At 36.4% G+C, this 23,000-nt stretch overlaps 1 protein-coding gene across 1 annotated transcript; it reads right to left on the bottom strand.

The window, feature by feature from the left end:
- Positions 1 to 4,897: 4,897 nt before the first annotated feature.
- LOC129267619 (dipeptidyl peptidase 1-like) lies at positions 4,898 to 21,656 on the bottom strand. Its single transcript, XM_054905270.2, has 6 exons — positions 20,890 to 21,656; positions 18,683 to 18,782; positions 15,817 to 16,116; positions 14,811 to 14,960; positions 6,376 to 6,618; positions 4,898 to 5,468 (listed from the first exon to the last, which is right to left on the bottom strand). The coding sequence occupies exons 1-6, from the start codon at positions 21,052 to 21,054 to the stop codon at positions 4,996 to 4,998; spliced, it is 1,431 nt and encodes a 476-aa protein (XP_054761245.2). The 5' UTR covers positions 21,055 to 21,656; the 3' UTR covers positions 4,898 to 4,995.
- Between the last annotated feature and the right edge of the window lie 1,344 nt (positions 21,657 to 23,000).

Below are 23,000 nucleotides of genomic sequence, written 5' to 3'. Positions count from 1 at the left end.
GACATTCAAAATAGCCGCTTCAAGCCCTAACTAAATTATGTTACATGCGTTTAGGGAAACTTATTTTCAGTGGGAATCATAAAATATGCATGTAACTGTAATGTATGACTAAAAATATTGTCTTAAACATGATTTCTAACCGAAGGTTAAGTTTTTGAAATGACATCATAACTTAGAAAGTATATGGACCTAGTTCATGAAACTTAAGCATAAGGTTAATCAAGTATAAGTGAACATTCTGCTCAAGTTTCAGGTCACATGACTAAGGTCAAAGGTCATTTAGGGTCAATGAACTTTGGTCAAGTTGGGGGTATTTGTTGAATTACTGTCATAACTTTGAAAATGCATGGATCTAGTTCATGAAACTTGGACATAAGGTTAATCAAGTGTTAGTGAACATCCTGCCTGAGTTTCAGGTCACATGACCAAGGTCAAAGGTCATTTAGGGTCAATGAACTTTGGCCAAGTTGGGGGTATTTGTTGAATTACTGTCATAACTTTCAAAATGCATGGATCTAGTTCATGAAACTTGGACATAAGGTTAATCAAGTACCACTGAATATCCTGTGCGAGTTTTAGGTCACATGACCATGGTCAATGGTCATTTAAGGTCAATGAACTTTGGCCGTGATGGGGGTTTTGTAAAATTACTCTCCTAACTCTGAAAGTTTATGGATCTAGTTCATAAAAATTGGGACATAAGAGTAATCAAGTATCACTGAACATCCTGTACGAGTGTCAGGTCACATGACCATAGTCAAAGGTCATTTAAGGTCAATGAACTTTGTCCATGTTGGGGGTATTTGTTGAATTAACATCTTAACTCTGAAAGTTTATGGATCTAGTTCCTAAAACTTGGGATATAAGAATAATCAAGTATCACTAAACATCCTCTGTGAGTTTCAGGTCACAAAACCAAGGTCAAAGGTCAGTTAAGGTCAATAAAATTAGGCCATGTTGGGGTAATTGTTGAATTGCCATCATAACTTTGAAAGTTTATGGATAGAGTGAATGAAATGTGGACATGGGTGTAGTTGACAACTCTTAAGTCACCGTTCAAATGTCATTTATGGTCAATGAACGTGGTATTATGTCATTATATGAATGGTGTTTTTGTGAATGATTATTTTATAGTAGTTTTCAAAGTTAGGACTGCTGCTATATTAAATCGCGTAATGCAGGCAAGACTGCCAGAGGCGTTCCACTTGTTTTAAGACAGTATCCCATTTATTCATCACAAATAAATGCATGTCAGTGCTCACTCTCGTGATTTCTTTGGTCCTCTTTATCATTGTACATAATACTGTTATGGCCTTTGGCGGCCATTTTAAATATCAAAATACAGCATTTATCACATACATGGCATATTAAATAATATATTTCGTTAGCAATTGTGATTTTAGTCAGTATTCCACTCGTTTCTCTTAATAATATTAATATGCATTTTATTGCTCACTCTTGCCATTTTTGTTGGCCCCTTTGCTGTAGAAAATAATACGTTTTTGGCCAGTGGCTGCTATTTTGAATATCAAATACAACAATTTCCCCATACATGACATAATATATGATATATGTTGTTAGTATTGATGATTTTCATATTTTACTTCGTCCATAGATCACAATTACTTGCAGTTTAGTGATAATTTTTGTGAAAAATTAATTTTCCCTATTCATATTGTACATAATAGGGTATAGGCCTACAGAGATCTGTGGTGGCCATTTTGAATATCAAGAAATAAATATTTTGTCAAAAAATTGTTTATTTCAGAGAGTATTTCACCCCTGCAACACAAATGCATACATTTTATAGCCAATTTGCTGGCAATTTTATGATTTTCATGGGTAATATGCATATTTTGGCGGCCATATTCGATTTTGCCAATTTGCGGAAAACGCTCGGCAAGGTTACATAAGTGGCATCATTCAGATTCGTAATCAGCACCATCGAATTGACAAGAAACCATAAAAAAATATTGTATATATGAAAAAACAAGGTTATGCCTCTTCTATCCTGGACTATAATATACGTCCCGTCTAGGATGGGTGTATAAAACAAGGAAATGTAATAATTCTAAAACAACTTTTCCTTAAAGTGTATTATTCATCAAAGGAGTACACAAGGTTCGATGCCTTTATATAATGAGTTACATACAAAGCAGATGCATAACAATGCTTCTGAGACAGGCTGATCGTGGATGCGTGTGAAAGTGTGTGTGTATTTCCTTTTTCGAGGAGTCGGAAACGGACACATCCCCCCTCCTGCTCCCTCTCTATCAATTCCTCCTCTCGTCTGTCCGTCTGTCTTTCCCCTAGTTCCCTATTTATTTTTGAAGTCGTGAACTAAAAGGAGCCGGGGTAGGGGAACAAAGGGTGTCGGGTGTAGGAGTAGGAGGACAAAGGGGAAAGAGGTAGGAAAGGAGGTAGACAACTCATGAAATTGACAAGTTTGGTCCATGTAATACCCCTAAATTTCAATTCAGAAAAGAATATAGGAATGTCACCTATCGAAATATCCCCAGTTATCAAAATACCCCTACGCCATATCTGCCCGGATCAAGTTGAAAGGGCAAGTCCATCCCAAAACAAAGTTGATTTGAACAAAAAGAGACAAATCAAATGAGCATTACACTAAAAATTTCATCCAAATCGTACAGTATGTACGATAAGATAGTAATGACATCTTACGGTTCGTTTAATTTCACAATAAATATATCTACATGAAGATGGATGAGCACGTTAGCGTGTTCGAGTGTGGGCGTGTTTGTGGGTGATTGTGTGCTTGTACGTTTGTACTCACGTTGATTTGTGTGAGTGTACTGAACCAATAGTTTTCAGACATGGATAAATAAATAATGCATGTTCACATGTTCTCAACAGTAAAGAAAAGGAGTTTATTAAATCGATATCCAGACCTATCTTTTTTTAAACAAATACAAATAATAAAACTTACATAAAACGGTGAGAAAGATCAATAGACATTTCACATTGTATTACTTTAGACTACTTTTCTCCCCTTCTTTTTCCCTTTTCGTGCAAAATACTAATACATGTATGTTGATAAAATTAGATTACTAATCCAACCAAAAACCAAAATAGAGAATTGTCGATCCAGGAAAGGAGAGGAAAACCAGTATAAATCTCTTTACCAAAGATAACATTACTTTATATACACTTTTTTCCACACCATAATCGTGTCTTAGAGTGAAATTGCAAATTACATGGAATATAGCTATCAATGTTTACAATATAGAGTAAATGCATTAAATTGAACAGATTCATTATCAAAATACGAATATCTTATACAATATACAATTCCCTTTATACTGTGAATATAATTTGATAAATATTTTTACGATTTTTTGTTTTACAAACGAACTCGTAATGTACAATATGAAAATGGACATGCTAATCTGTTGAGAATCTTTGTAATTTTGATGTGCCCAGTATAAAACGTTGGCATGCGTGTCTTGAGCACAAAATTAATATGCTGTGCTTCTTCAAACGTTACATGACGTCACAACGGGATTAAGCATCAATCGCTTGGTCGGTCATTTAAAAATGATGAACTCTCGAGACAGAAATTAATTGTCTGTCTACGGAGAGGACATTTGATTCGAAACTTTGTAACGTAGCTAGTTGATGCTGATGAACGTGAGAGCGGTTCTTTAAACATACCATTTTCGCACTTTTGACCAAAGTGATTTCATGCGTTCAAAATACAATCATAACTCAATAATACATAAAATAATTATAGCAATGTTTATATTGTGTTCCCGTGGTGATTCCAGCAAATTCAGTATCCATTATTAAAGAAAACGACAGCATGGAGTATTTACATACAATGAATAATGACTGACTACGAATTTACATAAACATGTTTGAAGGTTATTGTGCAACAGATTCCAAGATCTAGATTGATTCATCTAATGCTGGTAACATCATTCTACATAGTTTGAACCAAATACTAAGGTCAAATTAAATGTAGAGAATATAAAGCTATGTAATAAAAATAAAACATGACATAAATCAGGAAGACGTGTGAATTGTTGCTTTATAGAACATAACTGGAAATGCGACTGGTACAACAGGTTATTACAAAAAATTAAACCGATCAAAAACGGAGATCTAATAATGTATTGCATATCACATTTAATATAAAGCAGACAAGGGTTTAGCATAAATTGTGTTTCATATAGTCCCAGCTCAAAAGTGAAAACGTGATGTAGAAATACATGTATGTTTTCATGTCATAGTGTGTACGTCACCAGTTAATTTTTAAAGAAAATATTATAAATCGCGCAGTATTACAGTTACAGGTACAGTAAGTCAACAAAAGTTTACGAATTTTCATGCCAGTATTACAAATAATATATTTGACTATTATTTACAAAGAATAACTCTTTATCACACAAAATACACATTCAACCATCACTGAAGTGTTGTCACACACCTTCACCTTCTTTCGAAAGCTACATTTTGTTCTTTGTTTAAACCATACCCACGAATTAAACATTTCAAATAAATCGAGACTACTACACTACATGTAGGTTCTTTCATATCAATTTACTAATTCACCTTCAGTGATACTATAGTATATTTGAATTTAAAAATGAGCTTCAATCAAAGTGTGAATTATCTAACAACTATCTTCCATAAGAGTTTTCTTTATATATATATATATATACATATATATATACATATATATATATATATATATATAGAAAACGTAATATAAAATGTTAATCCAAATTCATTGAACCCAAACATTCAAATAAGAAATCCATCTCCACATTACATCAATATAAATACTTTATTCCCAAACATTGCTGTAATATTAGATGGTTAGTACACTAAGGTTTCAGGAAGGGGAGTCACCCTCCTAATAAATTTACCAATGTCACGAATATTTTTTCTTCAAAACACCCCCAGATATAGATTTACATAGTCATCCAAACTTGCCCTTTATCTTCGGGAACGTGCAACGCCTATTTTGGTCTAATTTGTGAGGGGTGTAGTGGCAACTGCCAGGGTTTCGATATTACACTCGTTATCACCCCTCCTGATTCTAAAGTAGCCCCTCTCTCCCCACTCCGACCCCCATGTATTTTGGACAATCCAGTACTTTTCCCCTTTCTTCGGATTGTTTCCCTTGTGACCATATCCTACGATGGTTACAACATGGTTCGTAGTCTCCCAAGGATTGAATCGGTCATACATCGGGACGTGATGGTAGATGCCTCCACGATAGAAAAGGAAATCATCGTACACCTCAAAACTGATTGCCAATGGACCGCTGCGGAGGAGCTCCAGGCGCATTAGATCTTCATTGCAAGCGCCGTAAAAGCCCCCGATGTAGTGGTATTCACTGGTACGGAATCTTCTGCAGGATACCCGCCTGCAAGGTGCGTCTCTTTCCCGGTACGGATAGCAAGTTTCGTCCACAAGGCCAAAGTCCTGACCGTACTTCCCTGTGAGTTATACAATTATTAGAATTCATTAAACGGGTTTACCACGTGTCTAGCCCATATTGGAGGAGTACGTGTCACTATGTACATTGCCCATGGTGATCATGCCTTTTTAGCAACTTTAACCAACGGTGATCTTTAACATCATTCATCGATAACTTACTCTAACCGCCCATCGCGAGTTATGATAGATCACCACTTGCGATAAAGACGTGTGATCTTTCACCACTGCAAGATGAGAGTGATATTTATCGGAAGTGGCGATAAAGTCTGAAGGAAATCATGTTTGAGTGCCAACATGCTCAAATTTAACGAGTAATGAATATTGATAAGTATAAATTTGGACACTCCCCCCGGAACTGTTAGTGATATTTATATCATGAATGACTTGTTACGCGATTGGGAATGTAGGTTAAATTTTCATTCGCACACCAATTTTTCCCGCGGGTGTCAAGCCATTCAAACAGGGGAATGGTAAGAGAGGTCACCGACCTCGCAACCATACGATACATTAGTATACACTGCTTAAAAAACCCTGATTTTACAGTAAAAAAAAAGATTTTGCAGAAAGCAATAACAGAATCATTCTGTAAATTCATAAAACAGGAATTTTTCTGCAATTTAACAGAACAGGTCAGTTTAATAAGGGGAAAAGGGTGTTTTATCAAAGAACATCTGTAAGGTTCCTTACACCAAATACCAATTTCCTGTAAGATAACGCAATCTGGTAAGATGACAGGTGTTCTCGAGACTCTGCTGCAAGAATTTCTTTTATTTTAAGGATAAATTTTCTAACAGTGTACACCCAGGCTACTCAACATTATATTATTTCAGTCAGCTAGCTTACTTCTCAGTCGCATTCTGTCTATAATGCACTACCTCTATACAACAACCACGACATGTATCTCACCTGCGATGAGATATGGAAACCCGCCTTCGCACCCTTGGGCGTACTCCGAGCAACTGACCACTTCCTGCGGAGACATCACCACCTTCACGGTATTGTTGGTCATCACCCTCAGCCTGGACTCCTGTGTTGCTGTCGAAGCAAAGGCATAGCAGCTTCCACAAATTCCTTGATCACGGACAGGAGACACGTAGTCGATGCCGCCCACGTCACGCCAATCGAACTTGTCTGGGAGATTGGATGCCACTGAAAAACGAGAATAAAACTATGTTTATCTAGGTGGATTGGACTGCGCATAGTCAAAAATTATTTCTTCGCCATTGCCAGACTAAAAAAAAAATCAAACATACCTGATGAGTGTTTCATAAAGCTGTTCGTAAGTTAAGAGCGACTTTAAGAACGACTGGTGATCCTTTCTTGTGGTAAATGGTATACACAAAAATGTTCATTGGCAATGGTTAAGCGCGTAAGAAAGGTTCACCAGTCGTTCTTAAAGTTGTTCTTAACTTACGAACAACTTTATGAAACGGCCCCCAGGGACAAAGAAGATGGAAAGACTGTAGAAGTTGCGCAACTTCTACAATTTTCCAATACGTTGTGTCGAAATGGCCCTGGGAAGCGAGGGTGCTGGCGGTGCTGAAGCACCCCCAATTTTTTTCTTTGGGGGGGGATGCTGCGTGTGTTATTTTCCAAAGGCAGTACCCACTGGAAATCTGGTAGGTATATGATAGATGACAGAGCTGTAATGTGGGCGCGCCGTGGTCTAGTGGTTCTGACTCTTGCCTTTCAAACAGAGGGTCGTGGGTTCCAATCCTAGCCATTGCGTGTTTTCCTTCAGCAATAAATTTATCCTGTGCTGAACTCGACCCAGGTGAGGTGAATGGGTACCCGGCAGGATTAATTCCTTGAATGCACGAGCGCTGAAAGGCAGCTCGAGCTAAAGCCGGGGTAATAATAATAATAATAATAAAAATGCGACTCGGAATAGATTGTTTCTAGATAGATAGCGCTCTACAAATACCTATTATTATTACTGAAAATAAACAACGTTTTTAGGACTGCCCCCTCCCCCCCCCCCCCCCCTTCAGAATTTTCCTACGCATTGCTTGAAATAGTGCTTAATTTAACCCTTTTTCAGATTGGAATATCAAATATTTTTTCAGCTCGTGCTTCGCGTTCACATTATTGATGTAGAAAGACATCCAGTTACCCACCCTTTTTCTGATTTACAAAAATCTAAATTTGTTTCCGCTCGCACTTTGCGCTCGCATCAATTGTAGTTATATACCTATCCTGTTCATGATTTTAAAAGTGCTTAAAATGTCCCGTTTTAGGTCGGAATGTCATAACTTTTAGCTCGCGCTTCGCGCTCGAATTATTTGATGAAATATGTATCGTCTTCATGGATAATTGCCAACAGTCAAGCTTATAACAAGCCCTTTTCTATCAAGCCAGAACGTATATTTAAAAATATCTGCTCGTGCTGATTGCGCTCGCCGTAATAATTTGTTAGATACGCATCTTGTTCAGGATCACAAACATTGCTCAAAATGTTCAATTTTCAGGACAAAATACATGAAAATATAAAAAAAATAGCTCGCGCTTCGCGTTCGCACTTTTTGATTATATATCTATGTTCTTTTATAAGAATAAAGGTAAGAAGTCACTGTCATATATAAATTTATATATAGGAGTATGTTTTTTTTGGGGGGGTGTTTGTGGGGTGCCCTAGCGTGTTTGTGTGTGTGTGTGTGTGTGTATATATATACAAGAACAATGGAAACCTTAATTGTGTCCCCCATCTTCCACCTTCAAGGAGAGATTTCAGCCCATGTCTGCACCCCCACCGAAAAAAAAATCGTTCCCAGGGCCCTGTCCGTCGGGCAGTTACTATTAACTCGGGTCGCGTGCGCGTTCGTAATCACTCGGGTTGTGGATTTCGGATACGATTTTTTGCGATTTTTTCAGGTGTCTTCAATGGGACACTCTGGGAAAATAAAATGAAATTGAAATTTTTGTTTCGTTTCAAGCCTAGCCGGCAAGTGACTTAAATAAAGTATGTTATGAATATGTTATGTATAAGCATTTTACATAGGGTGATATCATAACCGAGACTTTTACTCAACATAGAAACATTTTCTCAAAGTAACTGCCGTCCCTCGGAAGTATTTAATCCTCAGTGCTGACGAGAATGGTGGTATAATTATTGAGTTTGGGGTATGATTGGAAGGGCCTTTGTAATGTTGTTATGAAGATGTCAGTGCTTTTCGAATTGACACTTTGCCTTGTGAGTTTGATCCAATAGGTAACTGTGTCAGAGAGGAAGGGAATCGTCAACTGCGTTGTGGAGATGAAGGCAGATTAAGCAGAGAATCAACAATGACCTCTTAGATGTTATGACCCCAAATCTAATCAGATCATCACTCACTAGCGCAAACATGACCCAAGTTAAAAAAAGGATATTTCAAGCGAATGCTTAGGTATTGTAAGAAAGAGAATTGCAATAGTTCAGGATCAACTGAACAAAAAATAGGCCTGTCGGTGAGAAAAGGACAAGATGTTTGAAGCAATTGTCTCTTGTCAAGTGAGAGAGAAGGAGAGACAACATGAACCATGTCGGGATCCGGGCATGATTAGAGCGAATACCCTCGCAAAGCTGTCACCTGAACCTTTCTCCTCTATGAGCCCATAATTCCCCTTTTGCCGCGCATCGCAGGTTCCAATATTAAAACGTACGCTCCTTCGCCATGCATCAGGGGCACACCAATGAAAATGATAGCCCAACCGTGACATGTCCACTGCCCCTTCCGCCCCAGTCAGTCAGACAGACTGCAAAGGTTCACCCTTTTTCTGATTTCACTTCTTCCGATACAGTTACGTTTCAGTGTTTATTGTGCTGATTGCCATACATGAATGATAATTCAGATCCAATGCTGTAGTATTAAAATCGTCCATACCAGTTTCAAAGTGTTGATTAACCCCTTGCCAAAGGGCGCTAGGCCGCGGTAAGATTCGAACACAAAGATTGCAAGGTGAGAGAGAAAACAACTACATTATCTTTCTTGCCATCTCAATGAACATAAGTTTAGATGCCTATCAAGCCAACTAAAAGTCAAATAACCAGGCCTTTTCAGGAATGAAACGTCTTGCCTCACCCATATCGAGACTTATAATATTACATGAATCATTCGTTTGATACCCAAGTTAACCATATAATTGAAGTAAATACGGGTAGATTACTATTTTTATGATATGAATACACATTCACTTGGTGGGGAGAGAAACAAGAATTAAATGAAGTGCAAAAATGCAAACCCCCTTTCAAAGAACAAACCTTAATCAGAATATTGCTGAAATAAAGTTTTTTTTTACATTTATTTTATACTATATACCCAGCTCCCCTTTCTATGTGCTTTACGAACGTGGACAGTGCTCTCCCAAATGTTATTTTGAATAATGTAAAAAAAAATGATGCTACCATCTCATGGAAAAGACCAAAGCAAAAGACTATATTTGGAAGAAATTTTCCCCATGTTGTAAATTTATCAACTAAAAACCAGCCTTTTCCCAAAGTGCAAACCTTTTTATTGCTACGGACTGTATAATATACATAACACACATATTATTAATGACGATACATATTCGAAACTATTTATAGTATGTTATGTGTGAGCATTTACATGGGGTGATATCATAACCGAGACTTTTACTCAACATAGAAACATTTTCTCAAAGTTTTTCTGCCAAAGTTGCATTGTTTATTAAGTACTGATTTATATATTCTTATGTTCCTATGCGCATCAGTTGTTTATCAAACCACTGAGTTCAGGAAACGTTTTACCGACTCCCAACCGAAAAGTATTTGAAATTCATTCGCTTCTTTCGCTGTAACATGTACATTTTTTTATATATACGCATAATATATATATATTTGTCCCTGAATTATTTCGAAATTGAGAGGGGTCGTTAGCCATTAATAACATTGTTTATATGCCAAGTTACTATCTACTCGTGTAAATGGTTATATAATACTTATTCCGAAAAATGATACAATAGCTAATCTAAATCACTGTCCCATGCTTGTGAATTTTGTTTTAAAGATCGCATATATGCTCCTAGAAATGAGTATTGTTATTTCAAATGTTATACTGGTTTTAAGCTGTCGTGACGCGGGATCATGAACTGCCCGAAGTTCAGTCTTAATTGTTTCGTACTTTGGCTTTTCAAATGAAAGATTCAGTTATCTGTGTTTTAGTAACCTTGGAAATCTCTAGTAGATATGAAGTCACGCCTATCAAAATCATTATACCTCTATCTGGTAAACCCATCTTGTGGGGAATTTGATGGGTGGCGATTAATACGAATTGTAATTCCCCATCACGCCCTACCGCCCATGGTTGCCAGTGCACTAGGCGTTGGAAATTAAGACTCAACTTTAATGTCTCGCCAATGCGCCTTAAAAGGTTATGAAACACTTCCGTTATTGCGATTTTTATAAGAGTTGATTATGACACTTTTACCTATTAAACGTACTTCAGCCAGGGTGTACTAAAACCTCCAGCAACCGCCATTGTCCTCTTATTTTCTTCTAAGTTATGTTACTTCATGGATCAAGGGTAATCATGTGCAGATACAAACTTTTGTGCAGTAAAGCTGAACTTGTATCATATGACAGCAGGGGCGGATCCAGCTCCCGCCAATAGGGGGGGGGGCGAATAATTTCACCCATATTTTCCCCGATCGGCCGCTCAAAGTTGATTTTTGTTTGTTTCTTTGAAGGGGTTGTCTCAGTGGGGTAATGAGCCAACAATTTGAGGGGGCTTGATACGGCATATCGCGTAAAGTTAATAAGAAGTTGCGAGTGAAGCGAGCGAGCAAAAATGGTGACATTTTAATTAGAAAAATCAAAGTTTGTGATAGATTTTCACATAATATTTGAAAAATTATAGGCCTATTTTACACTTATCCCTTTACTTTTCTCCCATTTTCTTGGTCGTGAAATATTGGGGGGGGGGGGGGAACGCCGATGTCCTATCAGTCAATTCTCAGCTTCATTATAATAAAACAATATAAAAAACGTATTAATCTCATATAAGCCCTATTAGAATAGTGCGAGCGCGAAGCGCGAGCTGAATTTATTTGGAATTTCATGTATTTTGTCCTGAAAATTGAATATTCTGGGCAATGTTTGTGAACCTGAACAAGATGCATATGTAAAAGCGCGAAGCGCGAGCAGAAATTTGTAATATGGGTTCTGGCTTGATCGAAAAAGGTACCTGTTAAGGACGATTTGCAGTTAGCCATTTTAAGACAATACATATTTCAACTTTTAGATAATGCGAGCGCGAAGCGCGTGCTGAAAACTTTTTTGACATTCCGACCTTAAAAATGACATTCTAAGCACTTTTTGAAATATACGGTATAGGTATAAAACTAAACAACTTATGCGAGCAAGGAAAAAATTTGAGATTTCAGATCGACCTATTTATGTTTTGTAAATCATGAAAAAGGAAGTTCCTTTATTAATAATGAGAGCGCAGACTTGGTACTTTAAGCACGTTTTGAATAAAGATCAAGCTGCGTATCTCAATAAACATGTTTGCGCGTATTTTAGAGTTAGACAGAATCTGGGCATTCTGAATACATTTTTTTTTTCATGAAAATCAATATGAGCGCGAAGCGCGAGCGAGAAATATTTGATATTCCGGTATGAAAAGGGTGAATTTAAGCACTATCCAAAGGACTGTGTAGGGAAATTGTGAAGTGTATGTGGATAGCACTTAATACATGATACAAGTGCGAAGCGCGAACTGATATTTTTATTATTATTTTGACCTAGGACCTAGACAGTCTAGGCTTAATTAAATTTTGTCATCATATGAAAATGATGACTATCTTCATATTCCTATTCCTAAGCGCGATATAAAACTTGTCGATATACCTTTCTGAAAAAGGGATAAGATAGTTAATAAGAATTCATGGAAATTTTATCATCATATTTAATGTAATAAGCCTAATGAGTGAGTGAAAGTTGTTGACATTTAATGCCTAAAACCTCCATATTTTAAGCAATTTTGTAATCATGAATAGGATTTATGAGTTGATATATTTTTAACTATAAATGCGAGCGCAAATCGCGAGACGAAATTATTGATAAACTGTCATAAAAGGGGGTTTTAAGTAGTTATATAATTAATGTATAAAGAATCTTATGGAATAAAACAAAGACAATATGTAGGCCTACTTGGCAAATCAAATAATGCGAGCGCACAGCGCAAAAAGCTGCAAATGGTATTCACACCATAACACGGACATTTTACAGAGCACAAAAAAAATCAATTTGTAAATCAAACAAAATAATAAGAGCTCGATGTCCGAGTTGAAATATGTTTTGTATATTGACTTCGAAACTTGATATTTTAAGCTACATATCAGCCTATTGAGCAAGATTATGTATGTCATCGAACATGATATGTGCGTAGCGCGAGCGAAAATCTAATAAAGTGACATGAAATATATATATTTCTTAAAATCATTTTCCAAGTCTTCCCCTGACCTAATTTATTTCACTCGTCTCCCTCCTCCTATTTTGCTCTTCTTTTTTTCCCTCCTTTCTTCCCCTTCTTTTTTCCTTTTTTTTGCTCCGCCAATAGGGGGGGGGGGGGGCCGGGCCCCTCGGGCCCCCCTGGATCCGCCTATGTGACAGAACTGATCTGACAAAAAAAATTTACACACATTTTGTAAAGACAACGTGGCTGGCATGGCTGGTGCTTCATATTACCACACGCCGTTCTATACCGAATTAAGTTAAAGAAAATAATCATGAAATGTCTTTTGAAATATAGGTTACAAGTGCATCGAAACATACCAATCTAACAATGCTAATAATACAGCAAAGTGATCTGCCAAAACTTCCCATGCTGACTCGTGATGAGGCCTTTACAACTGAAGTAATCAACGGTTATGTCACAATATGGAGGAATACGAGTTATTGATCTTTCCAATATTTGTGACCCTGTAGTATTAAACAGAGGTGGGGAACTGTCACTTGTAATCGCCAATGGAAGAAATGGTAGAGATTACATTTCCAGACAATGGCTAGATGGATGAATTCAAGGTTTATCCCTTGAGAACTAATGTTCTAGTTATCATTGTAAGATGATGATCAAACACATTCGCATTTAATCATTAATACACTGTGTCACATATGCTTTTCTGTGTTAGTCATCATCAGAAATATTGATTTTTATCAGATTTCATGACTCTACAAAGATAAGCTTACATTAATGTACCAGATCTAGATTGAGGATAATATTTTGACAATTAGCCTTGATTTAAAAGACTTTCTCATGAAATAGAAAGTCTAATTGTTTGCTGCAACTAGATCTAGAACCTTCTACTGTCTTTTACCAACCAGTTCTAATTTACCGTGGGCTTAGGCTGCAGGCATCGCCAGACAAACCAAGATTTCAGATAAAGTAAATGCCCTAGCCTCGGCAAGTCATAACCTAGCATTTTGTCTTGTCACTAATGACAATTTGATAAGTGTTTAAGAATTAGATCTAAGCCTTAAAGCCCCCTCACACATGACCGAATGGTGACGAATGAGAAAAATGAACGAAATGCACGCGAATTCAACGAATTCAAATAAAAATTTCAGTCAGATCATGCGATCAGTAACTATTGTCAAATTGTATCAACGAACGGTAAGCGAAGGACAACTATGACATGCGAAGGATATCGATTGTTCGGTTCACCTCTTTGAGAAAATTGCGGCCGAAGGCGAGCGAAGGGTTGATATAACCCAATAAGACGAACGAACAGTGAGCAATGGTTTGATATGGCGTGCTATTAGAAACGAAGACGAGGGAATAGATCGGGCAATCTTATTCGTTGTGTCATCGTGTTGCTTCGTTACGGGTTCTTTCGAGATCGGTCCACTTTGGCAAAAGCACGTTGAGGGACTATGCGCGACAATAAAACACGAACGATAAACAATTACCGCAGACTAAATAGGAGATGCGAATTCAAACGATTTCTCAATTCGTCGGGAAATTTTAAACATGTTCAAAATTTCCGCGCGAATTTGAATAATTGCAGCTGTTAGTTCAGAAGGTGTACGAACCCAAACACGAAGGGTAAATATGATTTTAATATCAGATACCATTGAAAGAGATTTCTTAAAAAATGCCTTTCGCCAGCCATCGCAAGGCATATTTCAGGCAATTCGGTTAAGTGTGAGGGGGCCTTAAGGCCTAAGGGTAACGGCAATTTGAGGGTGCTGATTTATTCATGGCATGCAACGCGAACGAACACAATTTCGTCCACGCGCATGCGTACTCTTATTTCGAAGACACAAGTCATGAATATTCATATTGGGGTCCGTAACTACTGTTGGAAAAATAATTTCGCCTGCCACTTCCCCTGCCTTGACATACCTTGTCGGGTGCGTTCATCTGTTGGAGCAACATCAGGCCATATACGCTTCCAAAGCTTGCCACCTGCCCTTCGTCTGAGATCACCGAGAGTCAAGTTTTTGTAACGGTCGTAGTAGGTGGCGGTCCAAGAATCTTGGTGTTTATTGATGGCTTGATAATTGAAATAATGCATAAAGTACTTCAGTAATTGTATGCAGCAAATAACCTTTTATGCCTAGTAATGTGTTGTAAGACTCCTTTTCGAACTAGGAAAGGGCCATTAGGAAAGCATTTAAGCCAGCAGCTCGCATGATTTTCTTGTATTTTTCTCTTAAAATACATAAGAATTCTAGAATTAATGAAAATTAATATCAAAATTCGCCAAATGCACAGACTGCTTTGACAGATTAATTCTAGAAATATCACCCGAAAATGCAGTAAACCAAGGGTTTATTTCTTATATTGAAATCTGGGCCATTTGTTCTATAATAATCACATTTCTTGTCAAGGAAATAAAACATAAATCATATAAATAGTTGATTCAAAATACATTCGTTATAATTTAATAACATAAAACAATTTAGATAATTATATAAAAAAAAGCTTTTCATTCAATTTTTTCAACAGATCTGATTGGAGAGTAAGCATTTATATGAAATTTCAAACTATATTTATCAGTAGACGGTATATAAATTATGGTATAGAGCAATATAAATCAATGGCGATAGTTCATTTCAAACATCCTGTAAATATGGTAATGGCTTTCATAATGTTTACGACCAAATGTTCTTTAAAATGTGAAAACTTGACAAGAATGTTTGCAAGAATACTTATTTCCCTTTCTGGAGCCCGTTTCATTAAGAGTTGCAACTATTGAAACTTTTTCATGATGGCAACCACGATGGTAACAAGGCTCCAATGCCAATCAAAATAAACATATCCATGTAGTTACATTGACGGCAAAATTACTACAATAATTAATTGTAAGTTTTTATGGCACATGCCCCTGATCATTAATTGTCATTACCTTCGATGAACTTGTCGTTCCTTCTGTGAATGGCGTGTTCATCAAACTGCGTTGAAGACTCGTCCAGGTTGGTAACCTTGACTGGAGACCCGGTGTCACGGAAGCGTTTTATCTGTTCACCCCTGTAACAGGCCCAGTCTGTTTGATCGTCATTATGAGACCAACCGATGGAGACGTTGCAGTAACTAATAACTTTCTTCTTCGAGATCTTTTCGAAATCAGAGAAGCCAAAGAATTTTCGGTTACGAATCACCGCCTCGTAGCCCTGATTGTATATGAGCGTCCAGAATCCAATTCTTCCTATACTCGCAGCAAGATTATGAATTGTAAATATAAAAGAAGAACCGGATATGTTTGTTAAAAAATCTCATCAAGGTTAGTTTGTTTTTTAAGGAAATATATAAATATATAGTTATTTTTTTTTTTCATTTTAATTTGCCAACCTCGCACATAAATCTAACGATTTTAAACATTTACTCAAAGCAAGTGCGTGTGGTAAGCGTATTATATTTGAATATGAATGGATTATTTTTTTTTTCAAATTAGAATATTTATTGTGATATAAAGAACACACCTAGTGACGTTGGGGTATTTTATAAACTCTTATTAATAATTTGATCCTTTGTGATCGTTTGAATTTGATAATTTAGATTAAAATGAAATACGCAATCATTTCAAGTCACAATAGCATCTCATTTAATTTAATTTGTGAACATTTCGTTGCCCTCTTTTTCAAATCAATTTGATAACCTTTTTTCACTAATTTCATATCCAACGCAACAATAGATTCTATGCCTATTTCTAACTGAAAATATGTCACTATTTTGACAAGTATAGCCAAAAAATGTCGAAAGGGTTTATATTTTTAGGCGAGGAGCAATGTCGCAATTTCTCTCCTGAAAACAAAAATCATTATGAAGCTAACTAACTATGCAATCACCAAGGAAATGAACCTGCTAGAGACAGCACAGTGTCACACAGTTTTCACATAGTGGACTATTAGAAAATATTATTCCCACTGTTAAAATGCTAGAATTCAACAATGTGAAGATATTTTCACACCATGGACACCTCCACAGAGCGACTCTTCATAGCTTGTTCACACAGTCGACTACTAGTATGCGAATATGTGATTCCCACTGTTGAAATGCTTAAATTAAACAGTGTGAAGGTGATTTCACATTGTGTTGCACACTGTTGAATACACTGTGACACACACACTATGGAGCACTGTCTTCTTCGCAGGAGGAAAAGAAGGATATATTAATTATTGTAATGAATATACTTTGAAATTAGTGCATGAATGTGGAATGATTACGAACATTTTAAAGCAGTCGAGATAAATCAAATTTCATATATTTCGCAGACGGTTTTGACATCTTTATACCTCCTTAAAACCTGTCAAGATGCAAGGCTGTCTTGGAAGGACCTGGTACAAAGTAATTGAGATTGACTTGTCATTTTACGCATGATAAGACTACCTGGCAATTAATTCGCAATGCTGCGTCTACCCCCTGCCATTGGCGTCATGAGCTGCAAGGTTTACTGGTCGCTACCGACATTTTCCATATCTGTTATATATTCCTGAAAGGGGTGTACGTTTTCGTAAAAAGTTTTTGTTGCACAATTTTTATAGATTATTACATTTTTGAAATGTTTGTAGTAGTAGAATTGGTAACAAGTAACTCGTAACTTTTTATAGTGTTAATAATAATACAAAAAATTGTCGTGAATTTGGGTCATGAAATGATTATCGTGTATGGGCATTAGACGAATCAGTATACAGCGACACTGTAAGTAATGCTTTTTTGCGTAGCATATGGCGTTCTCTGTAGACGAACGGTTCCAAGCGACCTCCACCCAACTTAACGCTCTGCCTGCCACTACTCTGGTCGTCACGGAGATGTGGCGAATATTACAAAAGATGATTATAAGAGTTACAAGGTGGGAACAGAATAGAATATTGGAGGTGTGGGAGGGGTGGGACGGAATTGAATGGAGGGTGTGATATAACAATTAAGAATTTTGTAAATTCTTGGTATATACTTGCACATTCATAATGGTTGACGAGAAGTGCGAGAAATCAGGATTTTATATTTCATTGTAGATTTTAAAAATACAATCACTCAATTTGTCAGATAAGTGTTCAAAACTTTCATGATTCCCCTCTAAATGCCATGTAATTACATATAACCAATATTTGCTGTTATTTGTGCATGAGGTGATTTCAAAGACAGGTTTTTAACCCGTTGATTATTGAAATATGTTCGTCGAATACTCTTTGTAAAGGGATCACCTGGTTCCGGTAGTAAAAGGGTTAAAGGAAAATGAACTCGTGAAACCAGATGAATTAAAGAATAATATGGAACAAAAAGTAAGAAAGCTGTGAGCTTTGAATGTTGACATCAATCCCATTGGCAATGCAGCCAAGATCTGCAAAGTCACACATGGCCAACTTCCACAATCACTTTATTGTATAATCAGTTCTTTTTCTTTTATCTTAATTAGTCTAACGCAGGATCAGGTGTTCTTTTTTATTACAGTATGTGTAATATAGGTCTTGAAAGATTATATCATGATTGAGTTATAAACAAAATAACATGTTCCGGGATATGTTTTCACTTCAGTGTCCAAAGGGGAGAGTAATAAATACTTTGACATCACAGAACTTGTCTGCACTGCCAATGGAAGTCTCCATAGCATTAGTGCTCTTAACATTAAAATGTTCATAACTCATTATGATTATAAGAGGTTTCATCCCTTCCTATATTTAATGTATTGGTATGGATGTTTATTTTGAAATAGAATATGATAAAACCATGATGAAAAATAGATGATAAATTGTTTTCAAACTATCAGAACTAACCGTTTTCATCAATAGCAAGGTCAGGGAATCGAAGACTCACAATCCACGTCCTAACGGGGTTCCACGGCTTCGAACAGTTGACTCTGTTGTTTTGGGTAGTCTGTCAAACAATCAAACACAGTTTAAAGAAGGAGGTTCTCTTATCATTTTCCGATATGGAGAATAGAGTACCGAAATGATGATGTCACATTTTTTTTTGCATTTCAGCGCTTTTGATACCATATTTTGGTAGCGCATGATGAAACCCCCCACTATCGAAATTTGTTAAGAATCGGTCCATGGGGGCCTGAGATATGACCTCATGAATACATAATTAGCCCCATTGACATGATTGAAGTCAAAGTATTATTGGTCTGGTTCCTAACTTTTATAACCAGACCAATAATATATTGACTTCGATGGGGCTAATTATGTATTCATGAGTTCATATCTTGGGGCCCCATGGACCGAGTCTCACCAAATTTTGGTTCTGGGTTTTTTTCATCATGCTCTACCAAAATATAGTATAACAAGTGTAGCGCCTCTGGCAGTCTCACCAGCATTACGCGATTCAATATAGCAGCAGTGCTGACTTTGAAAACTACTGTAGAATAATTATTCACAAAAAAACACAAATTCATATAATGATACAATACTACGTTCATTGGCCCTAAATGATATTTGACCTTGATCACGTGACCTAAGACTTGTCAGTGATACTTGATTACCCCTATGTCCACATTTCATAAACTTTATTCATAAACGTTGAAAGTTATGACAACAATTTCCTCCAACATGGCCAAAGGTCATTGTCCTTATTAATGACCTTTGACTTTGGCCATGTGACCTGACTCTCGCACAGGATGTTCGGTGATACTTCATTACTCTTATGTCCATGTTTTGGGAACTAGAACAATACACTTTCAGAGTTATGGTAATTCAACATATATTCCCAACATGGTCAAAGGATTGATTGAAACTATTGTAGACATCCATGATGAAAGCCCATAAATATCATAAAATGTAGGGGGTGGGAATATTTCGGGGGGAAACATGAATAAAGGAATACACACGTATGGTATTTTTGGGGCACATTGCGTTACACTCTTAAAATGGTTAACCCAATATTGGGTAAAATGGGAACATGTATGTTGGTTGGGTGAAAATATACCAAATATTTTGTAAATTTTACACAATGTTGCGTTGAAATTTACCCTTTAAACATGCATTTTCCCAATATGGGGCACACAAAACAAATACCCAGCAAACATGCATGTATCCTTTCTACGCAATATTGAGTAAAATTTTACTCAGTGTTTTTAGAGTGTAGTGAATATCTACTTCAAGTCAAAACTTAATTTTAAAACGAGAATAGAACCACGAAAGTGTCAAATGAATGGACGGCTTCAGTGAGCACTCCTTTAAATCTGGTTTAAAACCATTTATTATAATATGGGGAATCCATTTTATTCGAAACAATTGCAAGGAAATGTTTGTGTCTCACCTTAATACGGATTGCTGATTTATTTATTCATTTATTTATATATTTATTTATTTATGTATTTAGTTCTGTTATTCCTTTGTTTCTTTCTTCTTTATAAAATACATTACTCAATAATGGATCTTTTGATACACTCTAAAAACAGTGAGTAGAATTTTACCCAATATTGAGTAGAAAGGAAACGTGCATGTTTAACTGATATTTTTTTACCCCAAATTGGGCTATTTCAACGCAACGATGCGTAAAATTTACAAAATATTATTTTTTTACCCAACCAACATGCATGTTCCCATCTTACCCAATATTGGGTAAACATTTTTCTTTCTTTTTAGAGTGTATGTTTTATAATCGAACCTCTAACACGTTGAAGTCCTTCGTTCGTTACTACGTTATCGTCGGTTAAATTGCACAAGTACAGTTGCGCTTAACATTTAGTGGACCCCACCGCAAAATGCAATCCTTCGTGCTGAATGTAGATAACAATGTTCGGTGAGCCCAGAGAAACTAACTTCATTGAATGTAATATTTTATCATCTGACTTCACCATTAAATATCAAAAACATGGCAGAACTTGAACACTTTGAACAATGTTCCTTTTCTGGTGGGGTTCACTTTTTAGCACTACTGTATGTTCATTCTTTGTTTATATCATAAGTGTACTTGCATTTTGAGGTAAGTGTACAAATACATTTAGTGCATTCGAAGAATGAATTAGGGTGATGCTTACCGGGCCCATGAGAAATTTCCACGTTCCTTCAATTTCCTCGAATGAGCAGTTTGCAGGAGTATCTGCTCCCACCAGGGCCACTCCTCTTGGTCCTTCTTCCCATATCAGAAAAGTAAATAGGAGTTGAAAAGCCCAAAGATAGATTCGAAACGAGATTGCCTCCATCTTTGGCAGAACCGCAAAATATTTCCGAGATGGTTGTTAAAAGTGGGAACTTTGATGAAAAGAATTAATCTTCAAGAAAGTTTCTTTTAGCCAATGTTTCGACGATGGACCAGGAATCAACCATATGGTAATGTGACTTCGGTCGCCGTCAACGTTGCTGAACTGGACTGGCAGGGAGGGAAATGAGCTACATTATGATCGTCTGATGCAGTTTTATTCCTCAATGAAGATTTGCGCATGCGTAACACTCATAATCATCTCCACGTGATGTCCCCCTATACATTTCTCTCATAATTGTTCATTATATCACAATATACATGTAGGTAAGGTTGGAAAGGACAAGACAAAGCGGTGTTACGGGAGAGCGTCGCGTCGTAATCTAGTTGTTCGTTTCGACTGTCGGCATTCAGAGGGTCGTTGGTTCAAACTCCTACCCTGGCGTTAATTGACCCAGAAATAATAACTGTGTACCCTATAATTGACCCTATAATTTCATTTAAGGCACGTAAACGTAGGGAATGAGGGGATGTATCCCCATTATGTGCACAATATACAATAAAATTAATTTAGAAAAGTGTTTTTTTTTTCTCGCTCGCTCATCTTTACATGTATAAATACATACAGACACCCTCACACACACCCACATAACGTATACATGAATTCATCATGTATCTTTTTTTTTGTATCATGTTTATAGTTGGCCGATATGGAATTACCCCCTCTCACCAACCAGTATGAAGACATATCTACGCCACTGATTCCTTTGAATACTTATGCACCACGATGGTTGCAAGACTAAAGCCAAAATGAAATTAATAATAATACAATAAAAAAAAACGCCTAAACACTCTGCATGGTTACCAGCATTAAATAAATCGCATTGTCATTATTGTCAGTATTTTATTGATGCTTTTGTCATTGCTGTTATCATGTCTGTCTTGCACGTTTTAAGGGGGGAAATAATTCAAGAGAAACCAAACTTGTGTTCTTTATAGACATGTGTTCCTTCTGCAGGTGGACTCTAAAGCAGTTTGAACCCACTGTAATTATCTTCATTATTATCATCATGATCATCATCACCATCATAACTTTTTTGTTATAAATCCCCTGTTATTGATAAAAAAATAGAAAAATATAACAATACGAATACGCTCTTGTTACCTGTTGTAAACGAACATGATACAGGGCAATATAAAATGAATAGAGTAAGGTTGTTTACATATATACTAAAAAAAAAGCAAGAGATATACACATATCAAACGAGTCGAACTGATTCATAACATCATTTATAGAAAAGTAATGAGAAGGTGAAGGAGGAGATATGCTACCTCGTTGTTTAACTTAATTTGTTCACATTTTCAACATAATTGCACTACTGATTGCATTAACATATTGGTATTGCAAGAATATAAAAGTTAGCAAATACAACTATATCAAAATTATTATTATAATCATCCTCCTCATCATGATTACCATTATCCTCATTTAAGTGAGATAAAGCGTTTGAAAGACTATAGCATTGTAATTTCATTGCAAAAGAAGGAGCAGGGGAGAAATTACTATTCTTGGCTTTTTCTATAACATTAAATATATCATATTTAGTTAGCATGGTTAGTGTATGCAGTAAATTTTTTGGCAGTTTTCTTATTCAGATGTCTAGTATCATATACTTGTATTTCCAACAAAAAAAAACCGGCATATACTTTCGTTTACAGAGTTAGAAAATTTATCCTTAAAATAAAAGAAGTTCCTGCAGCAAAGTCTCGAGAACACCTGTAATCTTACCAGATTGCGTAAAATTACAGGAAATCGGTATGTGGTGTATGTAACCTTACAAATTTCCTTAAATAAAACACCCTTTTCCCCTTTTTAAACAGACCTGTTCTGTTAAATTGCAGAAAAATTCATGTTTTATGAATTTACAGAATGATTCTGTAATTGCTTTC

This window comes from Lytechinus pictus, chromosome 1 (genome assembly GCF_037042905.1).
Source record: "Lytechinus pictus isolate F3 Inbred chromosome 1, Lp3.0, whole genome shotgun sequence".
NCBI lineage: Eukaryota > Metazoa > Echinodermata > Echinoidea > Temnopleuroida > Toxopneustidae > Lytechinus > Lytechinus pictus.
The sequence above is the reverse complement of the archived record's forward strand: the minus strand, read 5'-3'. Positions and strand labels throughout refer to the sequence as shown.